The sequence below is a fragment of the Mastigoproctus giganteus genome, chromosome 13 (assembly GCF_048544385.1).
Source record: "Mastigoproctus giganteus isolate SK-2022 chromosome 13, ASM4854438v1, whole genome shotgun sequence".
Classification (NCBI taxonomy): Eukaryota; Metazoa; Arthropoda; class Arachnida; order Uropygi; family Thelyphonidae; genus Mastigoproctus; species Mastigoproctus giganteus.
The window spans coordinates 155,374,552-155,401,463 of record NC_143587.1 but is presented as its reverse complement, the minus strand read 5'-3'; the positions used below and the strand labels follow the sequence as shown (position 1 = coordinate 155,401,463).

The following is a 26,912-nucleotide window of genomic DNA, read 5'->3' as shown; positions in this document are numbered from 1 at the left end:
ACCCAACTGCTAATGCCAACATTCTAGGAGTATTCTCCAGTATATCTGCTGAAACCTCATACTCTGCAGAGTTCCTAGTTTCAAAGAAGAAATTCTTATAATCTGCCTTTTAGTCCAGTGGAATTAACCATTACACTTGCTACCTCGAAAGCGAGTGCCGCAGGCCAGATGAAATCCAGTATGAGATGATAAAACACCTTCCATCTCGCTCTCTAGAGCTGTTGTTACATAACTACAACCGAATTTATTTAGAGGATCAGTTTCCCGATTCTTGGCATAGGGCAATCATTCTCGCATTCCCAAAGCCAGGAAAGGACCATAAAATCCCTAACAACTATCATCCTATTGCTCTGACCAGTTGCTTATGTAAGGTTTTGGAAAAAATGGTGAATGCTCGCCTTGTATATTACCTTGAGTCAAATGACCATTTGAACAAGATTCAGTGCGGCTTCCAAAGGAATCGGTCCACTCTGGACCATTTAATCCGATTGGTAACAGTGATTCACGATGCCTTTATAAAGCGTGAGCACTTGGTATCAGTCTTCTTTGACATGGAAAAAGCTTATTACACAACCTGGAGGTATGGTGTTTTAAAAGACCTCTATTCTTTTGGTCTGAGAGGCTACCTTCCTATTTTTATCTAAACGACTCTTCCAGGTTCATGTTAAATCCAGTGTGTCCCGCCTTTATGTCAAGAGGAAGGAGTTCCCCAAGGCTCTGTCCTCAGTGTTACGCTGTTTGCAGTCAAAGTTAACTCCATTACAAAACAGCTTCCTCCTTCAGTAAATAGTGCCTTGTACGTTGATGATTTTAGTATTTTTTGTCACTCCTGTAGCATGAGAGTTATTGAACGACAATTGCAACAAGCAATCAATCACCTTAGTTCCTGGGCTTTAACCAATGGGTTTAGGTTTTCTGCCCAAAAGACCGTTTGTGTGCACTTCTGCCACAAACGGAATCTACATCCTGACCTGGAACTCAGACTTGGACAAAATCCAATTCCTGTGGTAGCAGAAACAAAATTTTTGGGACTTATCTTTGATAAAAAACAGAGATTCCTACACCATATCCGTCAGCTTAGAGCAATATGCATGAGGGGTTTGAACATTCTCAGTGCTATCTCCTCCAACTTTTGGGGAGCAGATAGAAGCACATTATTGCATCTATACCAAGCACTCGTTTGCTCTAAACATGACTATGGTTCCCAAGCTGCTGCTTATGCTAGAAATTCTGTACTCTGATGGCTTGATCCAATCCACCATAGAGCCATCCAGATTGCCACAGGGGCATTTCGTACTTCGCCTGTCCAAAGTCTATACGTTGAAGCCAGTGAACCACCATTGATAATTCGACATCAGCAATTGTCGTTACAATACGCCATAAAAATAAAATCCCTGCCTGACCATCCTACATGGACATCTGTTTATATGCCACGGTGGGAAAATCTATATAATATGCGTAAAACTGTCAGTCGACCCTTTGGTATCAGAATTCAAGAGGTGGTTCAGGATATTAGCATCACTTTGGATTATATATCCACGTCAGCCAAGCAATTCCTTCCTCCTTGTAATATACGATTTCCGTCTTGTGACTTCACTCTTAGGAGCTGGCTGAAAACTAACACATCGCCATGTATATATCGGCAACTCTTTGCAGCACACCTTGCCAAATATTCCGACTTCTTGCCGGTTTATATAGATGGCTCGAAGTCTGAAGAGTTCGTGGAATCTGCTTGTGTTTTTCCAAGCAAAACAATCTGCAATCGTATTCCATGTGAATGTTGCATATACACTGCAGAGCTACACGCAATGGAACTGGCTTGGATCATATAAATACCCACCAGTACCAAAGGTGCATCCTATTTACGGACTCCCTAAGCGTATTACAGGCCTTGTCCAATGTGAGAAACACTCACCAGTATTATTTCGGGTGCAGCAAATATTGAACTCTCTTTCAGAGTTAAATTTTGATATTCGCTTTTGCTGGATCCCTAGCCATGTTGGTATCAGAAGCAATGACCTGGCTGATGCAGCAGCAAAATCAGCAACACCACAATGTCGCATCCGCTTGTCAGTCCCCTATACAGACTGCAAGCAACTAATCTACAAAAAATTATGCATGCGTTGGCAAGAATCTTGGAATGGGTGCCTTACCAACAATCTAAATGAAATCAATCCTGTTATAATTCATTGCCATTCTAGTCAGCGCAGGGTTCACTGGGAGGAAGTAGTTCTTGCTCGGCTACGCATAGGACATTCTCACCTGATACATTCGTATTTGCTGAGGGCTGATGATTGTCCTGTGTGTAGACACTGTAAAGCAATTTTAACTATTTGTCATCCCCTCGACGTGGGCACCTGCACGTGGTGAGGGGGACCTCCCATTAATGCTCCTGTGCTTACAGATTAGCTTCACTGGGATCTAACGCCCATACCTTGGTTCCAGGGCTACATGGTTGGAATCCGGCATGTGCAGCCGTGCGCTGTGACCCATGAAAACTCGGGAAGCTGGATCCTGGTGGTTGAGGGGCCCAGCCTTGTTACACCACTTTGGCCCCTGCTTCGACAAGAAGGGAGGTTCCGGACCAGCCCGACTGGGATCAATCGACGGGTGGTTCTTACTGATTGGGTCAACTGCATTCCAATAAGAGTCCCTCCCTTTGGTCCTGGGACGGGATCAAGGCTTATTGGATACGTGGGTATGGTGCTCCTAACCGAATTTGGAGTCCCATTCTTGTGCGTAGTACCTGCTAGTTCACAAGTGGGCGTCCCCTCGTAGGGCTCCGTGGAGGGTGAGGTACTTAGGGCATCTGAAATTTTTATCTTACTCATATGAGTAATTTAAATTCTATTTCTTCTGCGGCCCCAACAAGGCCCCTACCAAACCGATCGGAAGATACCGATAACTGCAGCTCAAAAAGGCCCAGAACTGAGGAGAGACCACCATCTGTGACACCGCTTTTCCTCATTCTCCATTCCACCGGAGAGCAGGCACTCTGGAAAATGTCACTCTTTTTTATCCAGAAAGGATTAGAAAGGTTGACAGGATCTCCAAAATCTGTCAAAAGGCTACGTTCTGGAGACATTTTAGTTGAGGCTACAAGCCAGAAACGTGCACAGCAACTACTGAAAGCCACATCGTTAGGGGGATTACCCATCATCGTTACTCCCCATAAAACCTTGAATTTCTCACACAGTGTCGTATCAGAGTGGGATCTTCTTCATGTTTCTAAAGAAGAGATCTGCTCTGAATTTAAAGACCAAGGAGTGACAGCTGTCAAAAGAATATTGATGTGGATGGGAATCTCGTCCCTACCCGAGTTCTCATCGTAACGTTCAACACCCCACGGCCTCCAAGTTCTATAAAAGCAGGCTATTTAAACTGCCCGGTAAGGATTTATATCCCAAACCCACTGAGGTGTTTTAAATGCCACTCTCAAACAGCTCGTCGTGGCACCCCTGCTTGTGCTCGCTATGGTGTTAAGACCACGAGAGCAAGGAATGTTTAGCTTCTAAGCCAAGTTGTACTAACTGCCATGGAGAACCCTGCATACTCTCGAGCATGCCAGTGGTGGAAAGATGAGAAGGAAATTGAAAAACTAAAAACAGAGCTAAACATCTATCAGGAGGCCAGAAGACGCATCCAACCTATAAATAGCGCCAAGTCCTCATATGCCCAGAAAGCTTCTGGGAAAAGTACCATTAGTACTCAGACTGACATGAGAATCACACCAAGGGAGTCATTTATATATATATATATATATAAGATCTTTATTGTAAAGTTCACCAGTACAGGCAGGTACCACGACCCTACAATACCCTTCATGGCACCATGCCAGGGGTTAACAAGCTGCAGAGATAACCTCGCCAGGATTATAAAGATTAATTATAGGCAGATTATAAAAAAAAAAGTACTCATAGCATATTGACAGATAACATTGACTTGGAAGGAAAACTAATACAAAATAATACAAATTGTGATAACAAAAGATATTTTCCTCGAGTCCAGTTTTCTGTGAGTTTCTTGCCTATCATAACGATCTGAGATCAGTTGATAGTTGTGGAGACCATGTGCAGATCTAGGATGAGCCGTCTATACTTTTTATCATCTATGATTTTAAATAAGTCAACATCCAGGGATTGAACCAGATGGAGCTTCTGTTAAGGGAGGAACCGATCTTTCAAATGTAGCCTCGAAGGAAGAGCAAGAAGCTTGAGAGTAGAGCGGAGAGCTGGTTGGGGAGTCTGCCAGAACACGGTGCCCAAAGCATTGGGTGCTGAGACTCTCCCAGCAATCATTTTTACGGTGAAAATGAGTCTTCTCTCGTGCATTAATGCTGAAAACCTGGTTAAATTCGGCGCTTTGGCCATCGGTGTTGTGCGCTACTGTGGTGGGAGATGACACTTCCAGGTTGCCCACTTCAGGAGTCAGTATTCAGCGGCTTTTAATGGTTTAATTGTGGTGTCTACAGCTGAGTCCCACAACTCTACTCCATACAGTACACCTCCAAAAATCATCATCCTGATATACATTTTTATCAGGTTTCTGTTGTGAATGTGTAGCAAGTGCTGGCAACTCACCATTTCTTGTTGAATTTAGCACAGTTTTTCTATATGATGATGGAATCGTAATTTTCTGTCAGAGATTACACCCAGATATCTTTGCTTTTCCACGCAGGGGATCGGGACTCCGTCAATTGCAGGCTGAATTATGGTTAGTATGGGTTTAAGTGAGAATACCATGATGGCAGATTTCTCAGGGTTCACTTGCAGGTCAAAATTCGTGAGGTACTACTGTACTTCGGATAAGGTCTTGTTGATGGTTACTGTGGCGTTTTTTGCTTCATCGGTCGAATTTAGTTTAGTGAAGATCTTTAAATCATCCGCATATGATATCATATCTGTGAAAAGAATTCCAGACAGGACTCCTCCTTGTGGCCGACCGGGCTAGCCGAGTGGGTAAAGTACCTGCCCGGCAACCCAAAGGTCGCGGGTTCGATTCCCGCCTCGGGCTTGGATCAAAGTACTGCAAAAAACCTTGGGAGGTGCAATATGGCCACAGAAGCCGATGCGCCAACAACTACCAAATCAACTCCTCCTTGTGGAACACCTGCTTGTATTTGTCTAGTATACCTTTGCTTTCCTATGTACATTTGGATGATTCTATTCTGAAGAAGGGATGTCAGAAGCTTCAATACTGGGCCTGTGATGTGATAGTAATTTCGAAGGAGTTTGAGCAAGGCTGGGATGTGAACACTATCGAACGCAGCTTGTAGATCGAGATACGTGATTGCCATTTCTTCTTTCTTCTCAGATGATCCAAGGATGGCATTGGTAGTCATAATCAGGTTACTAACTGTTAATCTGTTTTGCAACGAATAATGACTTTGCTGAGGCCTGTGAGGGAGAATGTGCATTCCTACAGAAATATATGAAATGCACTGGGGATCGTATTTTCCCAGTTGTCGTCTTCCATTGCTTATGATCAAACATTTCAAAAACTTAAAACAGTTACAGAGAAATCCAGACTAAATTTCACTGACATTTCATTTCATTCTGCTTTACCTTATAACAAGCCATTAACCATGCTTGAACTGCAGCAATCCCTTAACAACTCAAGAAACTGTTGCTGGCCCTGATGGGATATACTATGTAATGCTCCGAAATTTGGATCACTCTCCTTGCTGCTCATATTTTTCAATCAAATTTTTTCCGAGCATACCTTCCCAAGTTCCTGGCGTCGTTCTTATGTACTAGCAATTGCAAAGCCCGGTAAAGATCATTCTGTTCCACAAAATTACAGGCTGATATCCCTTACCAGCTGTCTCAGAAAAACCCTCTAGAAAATGTTACATCGCCGTCTCACTTGATTCCTGGAGTCCCAAAATTTGATTAACGACAACCAATTTGGATTCCGGAAAAACCGATCTTCGTTGGATCTCATGATCAAAACAGAGACAAACATTAGAAATGCTTTCACAAGAAGGAACGTCTCATCATGGTCTATCTTGACGTTGAGAAAGCCTTTGATATGGCATTTTGGCATCTTAAAAGATGCCAAATTACCTCTTGGCCTGAGAGGTAATTTACCATACTTTATCCAAAATTTTCTTCAACAGAGATCCTTTCAAGTCCGTTACTGGGGAACCCTCTCTAAGATCTTTACCCAAGAAGAAGGAATTCTGCAAGGGTCTGTTCTCAGTGCCACTTTGTTTGCAATGAGAATGAACCATATAATTGAACTCATTCCGAAAACTGTGGATTCGTACCTTTTCACAGACAATCTCTCAATTTCCTGTCATTCTCAAAACATGCATTACATTGAACGCCAACTACAAATATCAATTAATCGCACTCTGACATGGATGACACAAAATGGTTATAGACTATCCAGCCAGAAATCTACTACCATTCACTTCTGTACCAGATGCAATATGCATCCTGAACCCGAACTCCACTTAAATAACCATCCTCTTCCCATAGCTAATAGTATTCGTCTACTAGAATTATTTTTTGACCGTAAGTTAAACTTCCAAAAGCATATTGAATATCTCCAGACTAATTGTCAAAAAAAAATTAAAACATACTCAGTCTTATCAGCAACAACATGGGGAGCAGATCGTTACAGTCTGCTTCACTTATACAGAACATAATTAGATTGCACTTGGACTACAACACACCTGTTTTCGATTCTGCTAGGGAGAGTGTTTTATCTCACCTCAACCCTATTCAACATTCAGCTCTTAGAACAGCACTTGGTGCAGTCAGAACATCTCCAGTGCAAAGTTTATATGTTGAAGCCCATGAACCTCCTCCAAATATCAGGAGAAAGATGTTGCTGTTGAACTATGCAATCAAGATCCAAAGCCAGGTGACTCATCCTAATTGGTCAATACTTTATGATCCGCAGTATATGACCTTTTATAGAAACAAGCCACAGACAGTTCGGCCTGCTGGTATTAGACTAAAGCAACTAGCAGAAGATTGGGATATGCACTTCAATGAAATCTTGCAAGATCCTATAGACCCCAACCCTTCATGGTCTGTCATCATGCCATCTTGTGATAATTATTTCCACCAGTGGGGAAAACTCTCTATCAGACTTTAACGTCCAACAGCTACACATTGAGCATACCCAACATTATCCCAACTTCGCTAAAATATATACAGATGGATCGAAGTCAGAGAGTGGATCGGGTGCAGCAGTGGTACTCCCCGATACTACCATTTCTCTATCTCTTCCAACAGAGAGTAGTAGCTACACAACTGAATTATATGCCATAAAGCTTGCATTAGAAAATATTTTCCATATGTCAATTCAAAAGAGCATAATATACACAGACTCGCAAAGTTTTGTATTAGCATTGCAAAACAATTCCCCACCTCCTCACTCGTTATTAAAGCTCATCAGAACACAGTTGATACGCCTCAGAGAGCACCAGCAAAAGGTTATCTTCTGCTGGATCCCAGGCCATACCAGAATACCAGGAAATGAAATTGCAGATGATGCAGCCAAAAATCCCTGCAGCTCAGCCCCAACAAATTCCCTAGTACCGTTCACTGATTATAAAATAAATATACAAAGTATATGTAAAGGATAATGGACTCTTCAATGGAAAGCGCAGATTCATAATAAACTACTTCAAATTAAACCTGTACCACAATTATGGGCTTCCAGCCTCATTCCAAACAGACAAGAAGTAATTCTAGCCAGAATCGGTCATACTCATTTAACCCATCTGTTTCTTTTGTCAGGGAATGATCCTCCTCAGTGTAATCGTCCTACACCACTCACAGTCAAACACATACTTCTGGGTGGAATGTGTACTCTATATAATAATGTTCGACTAGTGTCATTCGGTTCTCTGTCAAATTTAAAGGAACCTTTGTCGCTTAGCCATATCGTAGGCGAAAAATCAAATCTCGCAGAATTCTTCTCCTTCCCAAAACGAATAGGATTGTATAGCTGTCATTTAACTTCTACTAAATGAACAAACGCTGGCAGTATGCACCACTTCCATAAGTGCAATATGGCCTAAGTAGCCCTTGCACTTAAAACCACCACCATCAACAAAGCACTAATTAGATCAAAGTTGGACTATGGAGCCCCAGTGTACGATCGATTCAGCACGGAAAACAGCTCTGAAATGGCTGGACCCAGTTCATCATAATGCACTGGTGCCTATTGTACCTCTCCCATATATAGTCTCTTTGCCGAAGCCAACAAACCACCTATAACTCTTAGGCGACAAAAACTGGCATTGGACTATACATTTAAAATAAAATCTATGCCTGGACTCCCTGTTTGGGAGACCCTCTTTGATCCACATTGCAGAAATATCTACCAGAATCGCCATCATGCAAATTGACCCCAGGAATCAGATTGCAAAATTTTTTTAGCAGTACATAACCCTAATATTGACAGAGTAGCACACTCCTCCACCATGGGATTCGCATATCCCGATAAGCGACTACTTTCGAAAACAGAATAAAAAAAAATACCTGCAGCGCACAGACTTCAATTTCCTGACTATATTGCAATATACACAGATGGCTCGAAAATGGACACTTTAGTGGGAGCAGCAGCTGTATTCCCAGATATTACTTTAACACAACTACTGAAAGAGTGCAGTGTATATATGGCAGAATTATACAAGGTAAGAGTTACACAAGAAGTTCCTTGTGTTCCTTACAAGCCATGCAAAACATAGGTACACCCAAACACACACTAACTGACTTTGCCAGAAATGACAGGATACATTTTTCTGCTGGATCCCAGGATATACAGAGATTTCTGGAAATGAAGCAGCCAACAAATAAGCAAAAGAAGCCATATTACAGATTGGAGAAGATATATCAGTGTTGTATTCTGATTACAAGCCTGCGATACAGCAAGAATCTTTTAATGAGTACCCTACCAACAAGCTAAATGAAATTCAGCCTGTAGTAATTGCATTGGCATTCTAGTCAGCACAGGGTTCGCTGGTAGGAAGTAATTCTTGCCCGGCGATGCATAGGACATTCTCACCTGACATATTCGTATTTGCTGAGGGCTGATGATTGTCCTGTGTGTAGACATTGTAAAGCAAATTTAACTATTTGTCATATTTTAGTAAAGAACACCTTTTATGTTTTAGCCACCTTTCTGTGCCTTATACACTCAGGCAGATTTAATCAGATGAAAATGTGTCAGATATATTCAGGTTTATACAACTGATTAATCTATATAGTTTTATTTAATGTTTAATATATTAAGTGTTTTATGCCATATATTTGTTTATAAAATATTAACTAGATATGTTACTTTTTATTTTTACATATTTCCTATATATTTAATTACCTTTGACTAGGTGCACAATAGTCTTAGATGCTGATGTGCCATAAAACTCCTAATAATCAACCAACCTTCATTTCCATTCAGCAGAGTTACTGTCTTTATTCTACCCTCCCCTTTTTTTTTCTTCACAGAATCAAGAAGACATGGCATGGCAAATAGCTGAAATGATAGTGAAAGATGTGTGCAATTTAACAATGGCAGAGCCAAACGAGGATGATTCTAATAATCACAAAGATGGAATTTCCTAGCACTGAAGTAAGCCATTAGATTGAATAAACTCCTTGATATTATTTTTATTAAAAGGTTTCATTGCCCTGAAAATTTTAATTCTAGAAATGAAATTTGAAATATAATATTTCTCAATATTTATTATTGGCAAATGAAATATTAATTCATTTACAACTGTTAATTTAAATATATTTTTTAGTACTCATCAGAAGAGATGATATTCAAAAAAATACTAATTCATTTGCCTTTGCTAACTGGTGACAGCCCTATATTATATTATATTTATCTCTGAACTCTGGAACGAGAGTAGCCTTGGGCAGGCGAAGTTTTTACTGCTCCTGGAAATAGAGAAGTTTTTTCTGTTTTATCAGCATATTAAAACAATTGGCATATTAACTTATTTTCTAGAGTAGCTTTATATTCTTAGTTATGACACTTAGTTTAAAGTTTAACTTAGGTAGAGATTTTGTAGGTTATTACTTAGTATCGGTAAAGGTATCCAATCCACGTGTTTGCAGAGCCGGCGAATGGGAAGTTTTTTGGCCATATTTAGCCGCTTTATTGACCAATTGTTATATTAAATTATTTTCTATTAGTAGCTTATAGACCTAGTCAAGATCCTTTTTTTTATTCTGAATTGAGACATCGAGATTTTGGAAGTTAATTAATACTTAAGTGTCAGTAGATATACCGTTTGTAACTTGCCGCCATTATTATACGATACAACGTTATATCCCGAACTAGATAGCGTTAGCTTAGTATAGTATGTTATATAATATTGTCAATTAATCAGTAAAATCTGTTAATCTTGTTGAACTTCATTGCCAATTAAATTGTACTTTTTAAGTAAATACATATAACGACTTAGATTTTACAAATATAACATAATTAATTAATACATAACTTGATACGGAAGTTATATAAACGGAACTCGTAGATAATACGCGATACTGAAAAATATATATAGATATATAGAGGTATAACTGCGTTGGGATACAAGTTTAGGGTTATAATTTTGTACTTAAATTGAAATTTTATTGAAATCATGACTCAGACCAGAGCAGCAAAGCAAAAGGCTCAAGCTAATGGGAGCGCTGTGGCTCAGGGGAGAACTGAGGGGGGGGACAGTTCCCTCTGAATCACAGCCTTTTAAAATGCACTGCTTGCTTGACGTTTGTGGACAATCGGGAACGGGACATGATATTGCCATGGGGGGTGTCTTTGTGTGTGCGCGCGATATAAGGAAATCAGGCGAAAACTCAGCGTTGTTATGAGCCTATATGAGAGCTTGAAGGACAGGGTGGATGCCCTCGAAGGATCTAAATTTTACTGCTCCTGGAATTAGAGAAGTTTTATATACCTTGGCCCATACCTTGGTTCCAGGGTTACATTGTTGGAATCCGGCGTGTGCAGCCATGCGCCACGACCCGTGGAATTCGGAAAGGGGGATCCTGGTGGTTTAGGGGCCCAGCCTTAATACACCACTTTGGCCCCTGCTTCGACAAGACGGGTGGTCCCGGACCGGCCAAACTGGGATCAATCAGCGGGTGGTTCTTACTGCTAGGGTCAACTGCATTCCAATAAGTCTCCCTCCCTTTGGTCCTGGGACGGGATCAAGGCTTATTGCAAACATGGGTATGATGCCTCTAAGCAAACTTGGCGTCCCATTCGTGTACGCAGTCCCTGCTAGTTCATGAGTGGGCGTTCCCTTGTAGGGCTCCGTGGTGGGTGAGGTACTTAGGGCATCGGAAATTATCTTACTCCTGTGAGTAATTTAAATCCTTCTTCTTCTGGGGCCCCAACAAGGCCCCTACCTAATTGATCATCAGATAAGAGTGAAAACAATTCTGTTCAAAGAGCCAGAATTGAGGAGAAAACACCATCTTTGACACCTCTTTTCCTTATTCTCCATTCCACCGGAGAGCAGTCATTTGGGAAAATGTCACCTTTCTTTATCCAGAAAGGATTAGAAGGGATGGCAGGTTCACCCAAATCTGCAAAACGGCTGTGTTCTGGAGATATTTTAATTGAAGCATGAAACACAAAGCAAGCAAAAAAAATTTGAAAGCCACATCTATAGGGGGAATACCCATCATCATAAATCCTCACAAAACTTTGAGCTCTTCACAAGGTGTCATATCAGAGTGGGATCTGCTCTGAATTAAAAGAACAAGGAGTGACAGCTGTCAAGCGAATATCCATGCGTAAGGATGGGAATCTCGTCCCTACTCGAGTTCTCATCCTAACATTTAACACCCCATGGCCTCCTAGTTCCATCAAATCAGGGTACTTAAACTGCCCAGTGAGGATTTACTTTCCAAACCCACTGAGGTGTTTTAAATGTCAAAAGTACGACCACTCACAAACAGCTTGTCGTGGTAACCCTGCCTGTGCTCGATGTGGTGCTAAAGATCACGAGAGCAAGAAATGTCTAGCTCCTAAGCCTAATTGTACTAACTGCCAATGAGAGCATCCTGCATACTCTCGAGCATGCCAGGGGCGGAAGGACGAAAAGGAGATTCAAAAATTAAAAACGGAGCTGAACATCTCCTACCCCGAGGCAAGAAAACGCATTGAACCAATAAATAGCGGGAAGGCTTCATACCCCAGAAAGTTTCTGGTAAAATTACCATTGGGACCCAAACTGATATGACTGTTCCCCCAAGGGACTCTTTTACTCCCATTGCTCGCTACTTATTGAGTTCACTAAAGCCCACCCAAAAATCGCACATCTCCTGTCCAAAGCCTTTACGTTGAAGCTAATGAACCATCTCTAGATCTTCGACGTAAGCAGTAGTCCTTACAGTACGCCTTCAAATTGATATCCCTGCCCGATCATCCCACGTGGGCATCCATTTTTGAGCCATGCTGTGAAACCTCTACAACACCCGTTGGACTGCCACCAAACTTTTGATATTCAGATTCAAGGGCTGTTGAATGAACTAGACATGGCGGTAGACAACGTTGCCCAGTCACCCAGGCATGCCTATTTTCCAACTTGTGACTTCTCCCTTAAGATCTGTGAGCAGGCTACTATACTGCCATCTGTCTACCAGCGACTCTTTGCATCACATAGACAGCAGTATTCTGACTTTCTGCCAGTCTATACAGATGGCTCAAAGTTAGAATGTTATGTGGGATCTGCTGTTGTATTCCCACAAGAAACTAGCATTTATACTGCAGAGTTGCATGCAATAGAAAAACAGCCCTAGATCACATTAAAAATCGCAACTACCAGAAGTATATGATTTATTGTGATTCGTTAAGTGTGTTACAGGCTCTAGTATCGGTGAGATATAACCCTCATCTGATCCTGTCCAGGATATGGCAGATTCTTTTTTCTCTCGTAGAATTTGATATTTGCTTTTGCTGGATCCCAAGCCACATTGGGATCTGGGGAAATGAATTAGCTGATACTGGCCCCGGGTGCCAAGCGTTATAGTGATCAAGCGAATTTCAGAGTGATTCATAGAACGTTTACTCAGAGCCAAAGTTCTTATTTAGTTTAAAAAGTTTTTTTACATTCTCTTTAATTAATAACTTAGTCTTACGAATTGTAAGCAAGTTTTAAGAAAGGAAATCCACCTTTCTTTCTTTTTCTCTTTAAACTAACGTATTAACCCATATACCGCTTGGTCACTCTAGCGGCACTGCTCCTGCCTCCCCGTGGCGGGGCCGGTAACCTGGGAGAAGAAATCCACTCTCCCGGGGCTGAAAGGAGCAAAGATGGAAAACAGTTCATTTCCACCTTTAGAGCCATCGAGCTCAAGACTATCAAATGACAATGAAAATGACTATTCTCAACCAGAGGTTGAAAACAACACCTAAAGAGGAGATACCAGCCTTCCTCATCTTGCACTCTCTATCAGATCAGCCTCTGAGTAAATTATCACCTTTTCTCGTGCAGAAATGCATTGAGTCTGCTGCTGGTTCACCTAAATCAGTACGGAGACTTCAATCAGGTGATCTTCTAATAGAAACAACTCAACCTCAACATTCTGTAAAGCTATTAAAGCTCACAACATTTGGAGGACACCAAATAAAAGTTACTCCCCATGCTACCTTAAACTCCTCAAAGGGAGTAATAACAGAATGGGACTTATTACTTGTATCAGAGGAGGAAATTGTCCAAGAATTACACGATCAAAAAGTGATACAAGCGAGGAGAATCATGACCCGAAAAGACGGTACACTCGTTCCAACAAGAAGTATAATTCTTACCTTTAGCACTCCTAACTTACCAACATCTGTGAAAGCAGGCTACCTGCATTGCCGTGTCCGACCATACATTCCGAATCCCATCAGGTGCTACAAATGTCAAAAATATGGACACTCCCAGACTGCATGTCGAGGTGAGGCAGTATGTCCCAACTGCGGGTCAAAAGACCATAACCAATCTGATTGTGCCACTACCACTCCGCATTGCCCAAATTGTAAGGGTAACCACCCAGCTTACTCAAAAACCTGTGAATTATGGAAGCAAGGAAAAAAAATTCAAAAATATAAAGTAGAGAACAAAGTGACATACTCAGAGGCAAGAAGACAGATAATCAAAACAGAGACAAAGCGAACATATGCCACAGCAGCTCAACCCTCACAGTCTGTAGGGATCCAAACTGAAGTAACAATTCCTCCGAATGTATCAATTTCGAACTGGGCACGTTCGTTGCTTTCTAGTGCAAAACAGTGTCCTACACAAAAAACAAGTGAGCAGTCAAGTAATACCCCAATCACCATACCAACGGATGTTTCCTCAGCAATAAAACCAAAAGAAACAGAAACCACGAAACCGCAAACATCCACCACCAGAATGGACATCGACGAACATCATGATTCAGAAGATACCTTTTTAGAATTACATGCAACCGATGAAATAGATATGACCCGACCCGTCTTTCCTAGGAAAGACAAAGCAAAAATTGATCGATACAAGCAAGCTGGAACTAAAAAACAGTCAGAGCCCAGAACAACACAAAAAATCACATAATGGAAAAAATACTTCAGTGGAATTGCAGAGGATTTCGGAATGCTAAAGATGATTTGCAGGATCTAATCGATCAGTATGAACCAGCTGGCATAGCCTTACAGGAAACTCTTCTAAATTCACGAGTGTGTCCTTCCATCAAAAATTATAACATCTTTAGACGAGATAGGAGTATTGATACGCCAGCTCATGGAGGGGTGGCTATTCTTGTCAGAAATAACATTCCATCCAAACATGTTCCCCTTCAGACTCCTTTTGAAGTAGTAGCAGTGCGATTTGAAATTGGTATCACCATTACAATAGCTTCTATATATCTCCCTCCTAATTTCGCTTTCTCCTCAGATGATTTAGAAAAGCTAGTAGATCAGCTGCCATCTCCTTTCTGCTTACTGGGAGACTTTAATGCTCATCATCCTCTATGGGGATCTCCAAAAATTGACAAAAGGGGTAAAATAATAGAATTGCTGCTTGATGCTCATAACCTTACTCTGTTAAACACTGGTGCACCCACCTATGTCCATTTTTCTACAGGATCCATGACAGCAATAGACCTCTCAATCTGCTCTCCCTCCATTTATGCCAATATGGGGTGGTCAGTCCTTGATAACCCGCTAAACAGCGATCACCTGCCGATTCTATGCAATATTCAAGGCCCCGGGTGCCAAGCGATTGTGACTAAGCGATTTCTCTGTGCTTTCACTGCGATTCTCAAAAGGTGAATTCTAGTTCTCTTTTACGTTCTTCTCCTTAATAAATCCTTTTATTTAATAGCAGCTCTTTTTTCAAAAGTACTGATCGAGAGCAAGAAAGGAAAGTAACCTTTCTTTTTTCATATTTAATAGACTAATCACTACTAACTTCGCTTGGTCACACCAGGCACTGCTCCTGCCTCCCCGTGGCGGGGCCGGTAACCTTGGCAGAAAAGTCCATCTGCCAGGGGCTAAGAGGAGCCAACATGGAAAAAAATATGTTTCCAACTATAGAGTCGACAAGCTGTCGACCAGATACCGAAAATAAACATGACTCGTCACAAGCAAAGAGGTTGAAAACAAATCCCTCGGTGACAGACTTACCAGCATTTTTAATAATGCACTCACTATCAGAACAGCCTCTCAGTAAGCTATCCCCTTTTCTAATCCAAAAACATCTGGAAAGTATTGCAGGGTCTCCCAAGACGGTTAAGAGACTGCAATCAGGGGACTTACTTGTTGAAACTCAAAACCACAGGCATTCTGAAAAACTACTAAAAATGACAACATTTGCTGGTATTCCAGTTAACGTAACTCCACATGCAACCGTAAATACATCAAAGGGTGTAATATCTAGTTGGGACCTGATGAATGTGACGGAGGAAGAAATTAAAGAAGAACTTAAGGAACAAAATGTCATCGCTGTAAAAAGAATTATGGTCAAAAGAGACAATATACTGATACCTACCAGAAATATAATTCTCACCTTTAACAGCCCAAATCTGCCCTCATCAATAAAAGCAGGATATCTTCTTTGCCGCACTCGTCCTTTTATACCAAATCCGTTGAGATGTTATAAATGCCAAAAGTATGGCCACTCTCAAACGACATGCAGAAGCAACCCAGTTTGTCCCAACTGTGGATCCTCTGATCACATTCAAAGTGATTGTTCAGTGAAAGAAATGATCTGTCCTAACTGCAAAGGCAACCATCCGGCCTACTCTAAGACGTGAGAGATGGAAAACAGAGAAAAAAATTATGCAATATAAAGTCGAAAATAAAGTTAGTTATCAGGAAGCAAGAAAATTAGTTGCACCCATTATACATAACCGTACCTATGCCAGTATCGCAAAAAAATATCAGACAATAGCCACGCAAACTGATGTTACCATTCCACATAACATATCAATCTCCGACTGGGCTCGAGCTGTCCTCTCTCAGCAAGAGTTCAATACCCTGAAGCACTCAGACCAAGCCAGTAATACGCCTCTTAAAATTCCAGCAAAATCTCCTCCTCCACCAGTGATTGCTACTACTTCAAATAATCTTAATTCATCCACAAAAAAGATTATTCAGGACACATCAATGCATTCAGAGTATTCGCCCAAACAGGAAGATCCAGTTCTGGAAATATTTGTAGAAGAAGAAGATATGGACAGGTCGCCCTACATTTCCAAAAAGAGACAAACCAAAGCCAGAACGCCATAAGACAGCCACGTCAGGTACAGCTTCTTCTTCTAAATTCAAGTAATGCCTAACATCTTACAATGGAATTGCAGAGGCTTTCGTGGCAACATTGACGACATTCATTACTTAATTAACCGCTACTCTCCAGTTGGTTTCTGCCTGCAAGAAACCTATTTAACTCCTCAAATTTCCATTTCCATAAAAAACTACTCAATCTATCGACTAGATCGGAATACATCCAATTCTGCTCGAGGTGGTGTAGCTATCTTAATTAACACAAGGATTCCAGCTAGGCAAATCACTCTCCAAACCCAAATCGAAGCTGTCGCTGTGCGTCTGATTAGTCAGACTGCTTTAACTCTAGTCTCAGTTTATCTCCCACCAAATCATACTTACTCTTATACTGATCTTAAAGAACTTTTATTACAGCTCCCCTCCCCTATCTGCCTGCTAGGGGATTTCAATGGCCACCATCCGTTATGGGGATCAACTAAATTAGACCCACGCGGCTGACTGATCGAAACTTTGCTGGATAAAGAAAACCTCACTCTTCTTAACAGTGGTTCGCACACCCATATACAGTTGCCTAATGGACAGACTTCTGCCATTGACCTATCGATTTGCTCCCCAATACTGTTTTCAGTCATGCAATGGTCCGCTCTGGATAATCCCATGGGCAGCGACCATTTTCCAATTGTTTGTAATCTGATGACTACACAACCACCATTAGACGAACCCTGCAGGAAATGGAAATTTTCTAAAGCTAATTGGGACAAATTTCAGTCAGCAATCACATTGGACAAAAAAATTATACAACTACATCCCATAGATGAAGTTACCGACTATATCACTTCCTGCCTTTTATTTGCAGCTAAAAGCTCAATTCCAATATCAAATTCAAAGACTCGACGCCATTTCAACTGTTGGTGGAATGAGGAATGCACAAAAGCGAAGAAAGAACAAAATAAAGCATGGAATTTATTTCGGCGAACTCCAACTACAGTTAATCTTATTCAATACAAGAAACTAAAGGCAAAAGCTCGTCTCATTCAAAGACAAGCCAAGAAAGATTCTTGGACTCGGTTTGCATCCACTATCAATAGAAACTCGAACCCACGATTAATATGGAAGAAAATTAGGCAGCTTTCCGGGAAGTTTCCAACTGTTCCTTCCCCAATTCTCTCCTGCAATGGTCTAAACGTTTCTGCTCCTCTGGATATAGCAAATGCCTTAGGCAAAACGTTTGCTGACGTCTCAGCTGCTTCCACCTACTCTCCGGAATTTCAGAAAACTAAGAGCACCGCAGAACAGAGACACATCAACTTTCGAACTTCACTGCTACTTCCATATAACCAGCCACTCCAAAAATGTGAACTTATGCAAGCCATCAGAACAACACGCAACAGTGCCGCTGGGCCAGATGGGATATATTATGTTATGTTACAGCACCTTGATGAAGAAAACTTACAAATGCTGCTAGCCTTTTTTAACCGAATCTTCCTGGGAAATGTTTATCCCACTTCTTGGCACCATGCTACAGTTCTGGCCTTTTTGAAACCTGGAAAAGACCCCCTCCAATCCTAATAGTTACAGACCAATATCTCTGTCCAGTTGCCTCGGTAAAATTCTTGAAAAAATGATCCACAGTCGACTCGCTTGGATCATTGAAAGCGAACATCTACTAAGTAATAGTCAGCATGGCTTTCGCCAAAACAGGTCCTCCTTTGATCTGATGATCAAGGCTGAATCCGAAATTCGCAATGCCTTTGTTAAAAACGAACACCTAGTTATGGTCTCCATAGATATAGAGAAGGCATTCGATACTACCTGGCGTTATGGAATTCTTCGTGACCTCCATAATCATGGTCTCCGTGGCAACCTGCCTATATTTATTAAGAACTTCCTCAAGAGCAGATCCTTCCAGGTGCGATATCAAAATTCCCTTTCTACTACATTCTTGCAAGAAGAAGGAGTTCCACAAGGGTCAGTTTTGAGTGCAACCCTGTTTGCCCTCAGAATTGATTCTATCACAAAAGAACTTCCAAATACTGTAGAGGCGTACCTTTACGCTGACGATCTCTCTCTTTCTTGCCATTCACAGAATATGAGATCTATTGAAAGGCAATTGCAGATATCTCTCAATAAAGTACAAAAGTGGGCTGAGCGCAATGGATATCGTCTTTCCCAACAAAAAACAGTTGCGATCCACTTTTGCAATCAACGCAAACTGCATACGGATCCTGAACTTCGGATATCAAATACCACCATTCCGATCGCCAGCAATATGAGATTCTTGGGACTAATCCTGGACAGTAAGCTGAATTTCTTTGAGCATGTTAAATTGTTACGTACTACCTGTCTCAAAAAGATCAACATGCTAAGAGCTTTATCTGCCCATTCTTGGGGAGCAGACTGTACAACTCTGCTGCTCTTATATAGAGCATTGATCAGATCCCGTTTAGATTATGGTGCTCCAGTTTATGATTCTGCCCGAAAGAGTGTACTACGCTGGCTGGATCCTATTCAACATAATGCACTGCGGATTGCAATTGGTGCGTATAGGACATCTCCAACTCATAGTCTATACATTGAAGCTCATGAGCCCCCTCTGCATCTCCGCAGAAAAATGCTGTTACTTAAATATGCAGCCAAAATACAGACTTGCTCTTTGCATCCTATTCAGCCATACCTTTTTAATCAACCACTAATTAATCTCTATAGAAATAAACCAAGTAAAATCCGACCAGCTGGCCTACGGCTTCTTGAAATATCACAGAACTGGAATGTTCCTCTCCACAATAGGCAACAGATAGAGAATTACTCTCATCCTCCATGGACCTCGTTTCCTCAACTAACCTGTGATACTTATTTTCTACAATGGGGAAAGAATCGCCTACCGACACTGAATGTGCAACAACTCCATGCTAGCCATCTTCAAAGCTGTGCTGACTTCTTGCCGGTATATACGGATGGTTCCAAATCTCTTTCAACTGTTGGAGCAGCAGCAGTGTTTCCCTCTGCTATCATATCAGCTTCTCTTCCACCTGAGTATACCAACTTTTCAGCAGAACTGTATGCAATACAATTAGCTCTAGAAAATTTGACTCTACACCCATCTGCAAAATATATAGTTTACACTGACTCTCTCAGCTCAATTAGAGCAATGCAGAATCCCTTTCAAAAGAATCACCATATTTTAGTTAAAATCAGGAGTTTGCTATCGCAAATTGACCACCGTCAACAACTAGTGAAGTTTTGCTGGATTCCGGCACATTCAGGCATAAAAGGAAATGAAATAGCTGATATATCTGCTAAAAATCCATCAACCTTAGACTTAACCTCTGCCTTCATTCCAGCATCGGATTATAATATCATAATTCAAACAGCATACCATGCACAGTGGACAGCGCTGTGGCATAAAGAAACAAATAACAAACTTTTTCAATTGAAACGGGACCCAAAATTATGGCACTCATGCACTCAGAAAGTTCGACGAGAAGAAGTGGTACTCACACGGATAAGAATAGGGCACACCCATCTGACTCACCTCCATTTACTCACCGGCAATGATCCTCCACAGTGTTCACACTGCCCTGAACATCTAACAGTCAAACATATTTTGATTGACTGTCCACACTATCAACCACATCGTACCTCAACACTTCAAAATCTGGCTAATCTTCATGAACCGCTGACACTACATCATATCATAGGAGAGGAGGCAAATATTAAGGAACTTTTCTGCTTTCTGAAACAAATTAGAGTATATAATCTTTTATGAATAGCTCTCAGTACTGAAATGAATTTGAATTGTTACGTTCTTTATTATTTTCTGATATAACTACGAATAGGCGCACTATAGCCATAGCAGCTGATGCGCCAAAAAACACCCATACCACACACACGCAATATTCAAACACAAGTAAACTTGTCTCCATTGCAGCGATTCACTTGGAAATTCCGTAAGGCAGACTGGCATAAATACTCCTCCCTAATCCAGATTGATGATGAGATAGTCCAGTCTCAGTCCATAGATAGTGTCACCGATTATATAACGAATCAAATATTACAAGCTGCAAATTCTGCAATACCTAAATATTTACCTGGAAAACGCAAACAGAGTCATTACTGGTGGAATCAGGAATGTACACATGCTAAACGGACAAAAAATAGAGCTTGGAATTTGTTTAGAAAATTCCCAACAACTGCTAACTTCATTAACTTTAAAAGACTCAAGGCCAAATTCCGCCAAACAAGAAGAAAAGCAAAGAAAGACGCCTGGATATGTTTTGCTTCCACCATAAACAAGGACACGGAAAGCAGGCTCATCTGGAAAAAAATTCAAGCACTTAATGGCAAATTTGTGCAGTCTCCAGCCTCAATCCTGAACTGGAAAGGGCAGGAATTGTCCGCTCCAACAGCAATAGCAAATGCATTAGCTGAGTCTTTTGCCAGTATATCAGCAGTGTCCACATACAGCCAAACCTTCCAAAAAATTAAGGCATCTGCAGAAAAACATAAAATCAATTTTTATACTAAGGCATCTCAACCGTACAATCAGCCATTCACGTTAAAGGAACTTTTTGAGGCTCTAAACAAAACATCAAGTACTGCTGCTGGCCCGGATGGAGTATGTTATATAATGTTAAAAAAGTTAAGTAATAAAGCAATATTTTCCCTATTAAGATTCTACAATCGAATTTATTTAGAAAATACTTATCCGCAATCATGGCGTCACTCAATTGTACTGGCCTTTCCGAAGCCAGGTAAGGATCATACCATACCAAATAATTACAGGCCGATATCACTGACTAGCTGTTTAGGCAAAGTCTTAGAAAAAATGGTGCACAGGCGGCTAACGTGGTTTCTGGAAACAAACAATCTGCTAAACCAAAACCAGTATGGTTTTCGGAAAAATCACTCAACTTTAGATGTGATGATAAAAGCAGAAGCAAACATCCGCACCGCTTTCATCAGGAGACAACATCTGGTTATGCTCAATCTCGATATTGAGAAAGCGTTTGATACCACTTGGAGATATGGTATCCTTCAGGATCTTCGTTCCTTTGGTCTGAGGGGGCAGTTACCCCAATTTATACAAAACTTCCTACACTACAGAACGTTTCAGGTCAGATATAGAAACAGTATGTCCAAATCATTTGAACAAGAAGAGGGTGTACCGCAGGGTTCCATCCTGAGTGCAACACTATTCGCAATAAGAATTACAAATATAACACAAGACATCCCAAAAACAGTTGAATCATACATGTTTGCCGATGACCTGATTATATCTTGTCAGTCACAAACCATGATCTCAATCGAAAGGCAACTCCAAATGTCCATAGACAGAATAAAATTGTGGGTGCAACAGAATGGCTATTCATTAGCAGAAAATAAATCAACTGCAATTCATTTCTGTAAAATACGAAAATTGCATCCAGATCCTGAAATATATTTAAATAACAATCTGATTCCTCTTACCAACAATTTTCGTTTATTGGGTTTATACCTTGACAGTAAGCTTAACTTTTCCAATCACATAGCCTACCTTAGAACGGCCTGTCAAAAGAAATTAAACATCTTAAGAGCTGTGTCATCTAACTCCTGGGGTGCTGATAGACACTCCCTCACACATCTTTTTAAAAAGTTCCATAGACAGAATAAAATTGTGGGTGCAACAGAATGGCTATTCATTAGCAGAAAATAAATCAACTGCAATTCATTTCTGTAAAATACGAAAATTGCATCCAGATCCTGAAATATATTTAAATAACAATCTGATTCCTCTTACCAACAATTTTCGTTTATTGGGTTTATACCTTGACAGTAAGCTTAACTTTTCCAATCACATAGCCTACCTTAGAACGGCCTGTCAAAAGAAATTAAACATCTTAAGAGCTGTGTCATCTAACTCCTGGGGTGCTGATAGACACTCCCTCACACATCTTTTTAAAAAGTTTTATCCGATCCCGCTTAGATTACGGGTCACCTGTCTATGACTCTGCAAGAAACAATTCCTTGTTACGTCTGAATACTGTTCAACATAGTGCCCTAAGGATAGCCACAGGAGCCTTCAGAACGTCTCCAGTCAACAGCCTGTATATTGACGCAAATGAACCGCCGTTAAACCTTAGACGAAAATCCTTACTATGTAGCTATGCTGCAAAAATAAAAAGTATTCCATCTCATCCTTGCTGGCAATACCTGTTTGACCCTCAGAATGAAATGCTCTATCGTAACAAACCTAATGAAAACTGCCCTGCGGGTATTAGATTGCAAGAACTGATGCACAGTTGGAATATTAACTTCCAACATATCCTTGAAGACGTAGATCCTCCTGAACATCCCTGGTCTCATTACTCACATCTTTGTGATAATTTCTTTCTGAAATGGAGAAAAGGATCCCTGCCAAACAACAACTTCCAGCAGCTACATAAAGCCCACGCCTTAGAAAACGCAGAGAAATGTCAAGTATATACAGACGGCTCCAAAACAGATGAAGCTGTAGGTGCTGCAGCAATTTCTGCTGCTTTTTCAATAGCTGTGTCTCTTCCTACAGAATGTAGTATCTATACCGCAGAACTGTATGCAATAAAATTAGCCCTAGATAACATAACCAAACAGCAAATCAGAAAAGCTCTTATATACACCAACTCCTTAAGTGGTGTCACTGCCATTCAATCTACTTCTTTTTCCCAACATCCCATTCTGAAACAGATACGTTCTCAATTATACGAATATCAAACATCTAAACAGTTGGTTACCTTCTGCTGGATCCCTGGGCATGTCGGCATCCCAGGTAATGAAAGTGCAGATCGTGCTGCCAAACATCCTACCAATGGATCATTCGATCATCTGAAAGTTCCACACATTGATTATAAATCAACTATTAAAACAGCATGTAGACGTCAATGGACTAATCTGTGGCAAACACAATAAATAATAAACTGTTCCAGATTAAAAAAGAACCTCAGTTGTGGAGTTCTAGTTTCAGGATAAGCAGACGTGAAGAAGTGATTTTGACAAGACTCCGTATTGGCCACTCATACACAACTCATTTATTCTTGCTTATGGGAGAAAACCCACCTCAATGTCCATTCTGTCAGACACAGCTAACAATCAAACATATTCTAATAGAATGTCCTAATTATTCAAGTAACCGGAAATCCAGTTTTTGTTCTGCATCCAATCTGCTGGAACCTTCAAATTTACTAGATGTACTTGGAAATAATGCTAATTTTGAAGCACTTTTCAGATACTTGAAAAGCATAAATATTTATAATCGCCTCTGATAACCATTATATTAATAACTCAGTCATAAGTTAATAATGAAAAGGCACAATATGGCCCAGGAGGCCCTTGTGCCAAAAAACCCAACAACAACAACAACAATTAGCTGATACCGCTGCCAAATCTGCCATTTCCCTGGATAATCATTGCCTGTCAGTCCCCTATACAAACTACAGGCAAATAATATGCTCGAAATTATATTCCCAATGGCAAGATTCTTGGCACGGACAGGCCACAAATAAACTACATCACATAAAGCCTGTAATTACACAATGGCAGTCCGGTCTACGCAGGGTTTGAAGAGAGGAAGTTGTTCTTGCTCAGCTCCGCATAGGTCATAGTCATCTAACACATTCCTATTTGCTGAGGGCAGATGATCCACCTATGTGCGAGATGTGTAACATTACAGTAATACCCCGAAGTTACGCGATAGGTGGGTCCGACGAAAATCGCTTAAGTTGAATTCGCGTAAGTCGGGGTACAACTTTGCATATAAATACATATAAATTTTGCTTAATTGGGACCAAGAACTAACAAAAACACTAGTTTAGAAGAAAAATATTAATAAAATTGCAGTTCTTTATACATATTAATACAAAATATGTATTAAAAAAACAAATGACTTACGTTAAAAAGTTATTTCGATGTCGATGGCTTCATAAAATCTAACAAATTCGTCTGACGACACAGCGCCTTCTTTTTTTCACGCAGAATTTCTTCGTAGCAAGCTGATAATTTTTTTTATTCCTTGCTTTGTAGCTATAACGCGTTCTTCGTTCCATGCGCTTTTCGCCGTTGCTTCATTTAGGCCTGTAGCACGTGCAGTATCACATGGTCTTTCATTTCGCTCAAAGCGTTTCACAATTTCATATTTTTTCTCTATCCACAGAGGCGGACTGGCCATAAGCCTTACCGGGGAAACCCCGGTGGGCCAGTGTGATTTTGGCCATAAACCATAGTATGAGGCCACTATAAATTTTCCTGGGTAAGAATTTTTGACCCAGTCCGCCTCTGTTTATCGATAATTGCTTTTCTTTTTCTCTCTGAATCTGCAGTGTCTTCACCAGGACGCTTCCTTTTCACACCTTTTAATTAAGTATTTTACTCATTTTTAGGGAATAAAGCACAATTACAAAACGAGGAGGCACGCTTGATACGCATAAACAAAGCTGCGCGCGTGTAGCAACTGAATAAACAACACCATAAAGGCAGAGATACGCTATTAACACCTCACATTTCTAGGGGTTACTACCATAAAACAATAAAAATCCAGTTGCGTTTCTGCTAGTGAAATCTGTTATAAACTGGTAGTAAACTCGATCTAATTGCATTTGCGATTATACCGATAGCTGGAATTGTGTTGGTTTTTACGTTATTATGGTGAAATGTGTTTCCCCTTCACTGATATAAAAAACATAAAAGCAGCAAAGTTGAATTTTGTTCATCTTTCGCTCTCATTCTCCGCCGTCGCACCGTATATCGATAACATATAAAAAACGACCTTGAAGATAGTGGGCGGCAGCGTTGCCAAACGAAAAAATCAAGAACCGCGTAACTCCGAGTTCGCGTAAGTCGGGGTATTACTGTATTTTAACCATCAATCATATTTTTATAGAATGTTCTGCTTTTATAGAAGCATGACGCTTGTGTTTTACCGCTTTTAATAATTTGACTGAACCATTTACACTCAGATAGAGACAATATGTCCGACGTTTTTCACTTTTTACAATCTATTTATTTGTATACAAAGATCTAAGTTTTATACTTTATATGCTTTTATTTTATACCTTTTTTACATAATAATTAATTGATTGACGTTGGTAGCCTTTTAAATTTGACTTTGCATTATGGCCTTAGCTGCCAATGAGCCATTAAAATATCCTGAAAAAGGCCTCTGAGGTTGGGCAAATTCATATTTTAGCTCAACTGCTATTATATTAAATCAATCAGCTCAACTGCTATTATATTAAATTAATGTGAAAAACATTAAAACTGTGATAAAATCCTTAAAATAAAATACACTAAAATAAACCGGATTAAAAGCGATAAAAATCTCTGGAGCTTTCAGAAGCATCGGCTTCCTTCCTCAGCAGTAACAAAACTTCCTGCAGCACGTCCATATATAACAGGCTCACAGTACTTATACACGTGGTGCAGTCGGCGCATGGTCTGAACTGGAAGCGGAAATAGCTCGGGAATGTGTTAATTATTATTATTATTAGCCATATTATACAAGGAAGCCTGAGGCTTATGCTACACCAGCCAAAAAAAATTTTCTGAACAACCCCGAGAGAGAGAAGTAGAAGGGAATCACCAAGAAAGAGAAGAATGATGATATCCAGCTCAGGACCCTGGGTGTGCCAAGCCCATACTGACCAGATGTGAGCCTAGCAAAACTGTTCATCCGTACTTAGGATGATAGTTTCAAACAGAGGATGTGCATACCCATACCTCTATCCCTATTCATAATATTGTGGTCGGATGAACAGATTCATAGGGTCTCGAGCCATGCGCTCGATCCACAATAACCGCATCCTCTGGGGAGATTTGATGCTGCTTCTCCCAAAAATGTTCAGCCACAGCAGACTTATTGAAATCAGCGGTTTTTATAGCATTTGCATGCTCCCCCAGACGATCCTCGAGCCATCGTTTTGTCTTGCCCACATAACATTCCCCACAATCCGGGCATTTTATCCTGTATACTACTCCACTACTGAGGTCCTTTACCTGAGACAACAGCATGTTTTATAACCCCGCAAAAGTCTAGCAAGATGCTCAGTAACGCCTGGATAGTAAGGAATGTATGCGGTAGCCACAGGAACAAACGGTTCCTTACGGTTAGACTTTATTCCTCTACTATACCTGTCTGTGGTCCTCTGGGGGTATCCGCATTTTCTAAGGTCTGCTGTGACTCATCT

The 26,912-nt window shown here is 40.6% G+C and overlaps 1 protein-coding gene across 1 annotated transcript in view; it reads left to right on the top strand.

Annotated features, from left to right (window-relative positions):
* Window positions 1–26,912, top strand: part of pkaap (A-kinase anchoring protein pkaap) — a 392,730-nt gene that overhangs the window by 345,868 nt on the left and 19,950 nt on the right. Inside the window, exon 13 of the mRNA XM_090388075.1 lies at window positions 9,468–9,591. Within this exon, the coding sequence (XP_090244201.1) occupies window positions 9,468–9,584 (117 nt within the window). The 3' untranslated portion in view covers window positions 9,585–9,591. The remainder of the gene's footprint in view (window positions 1–9,467; window positions 9,592–26,912) is intronic.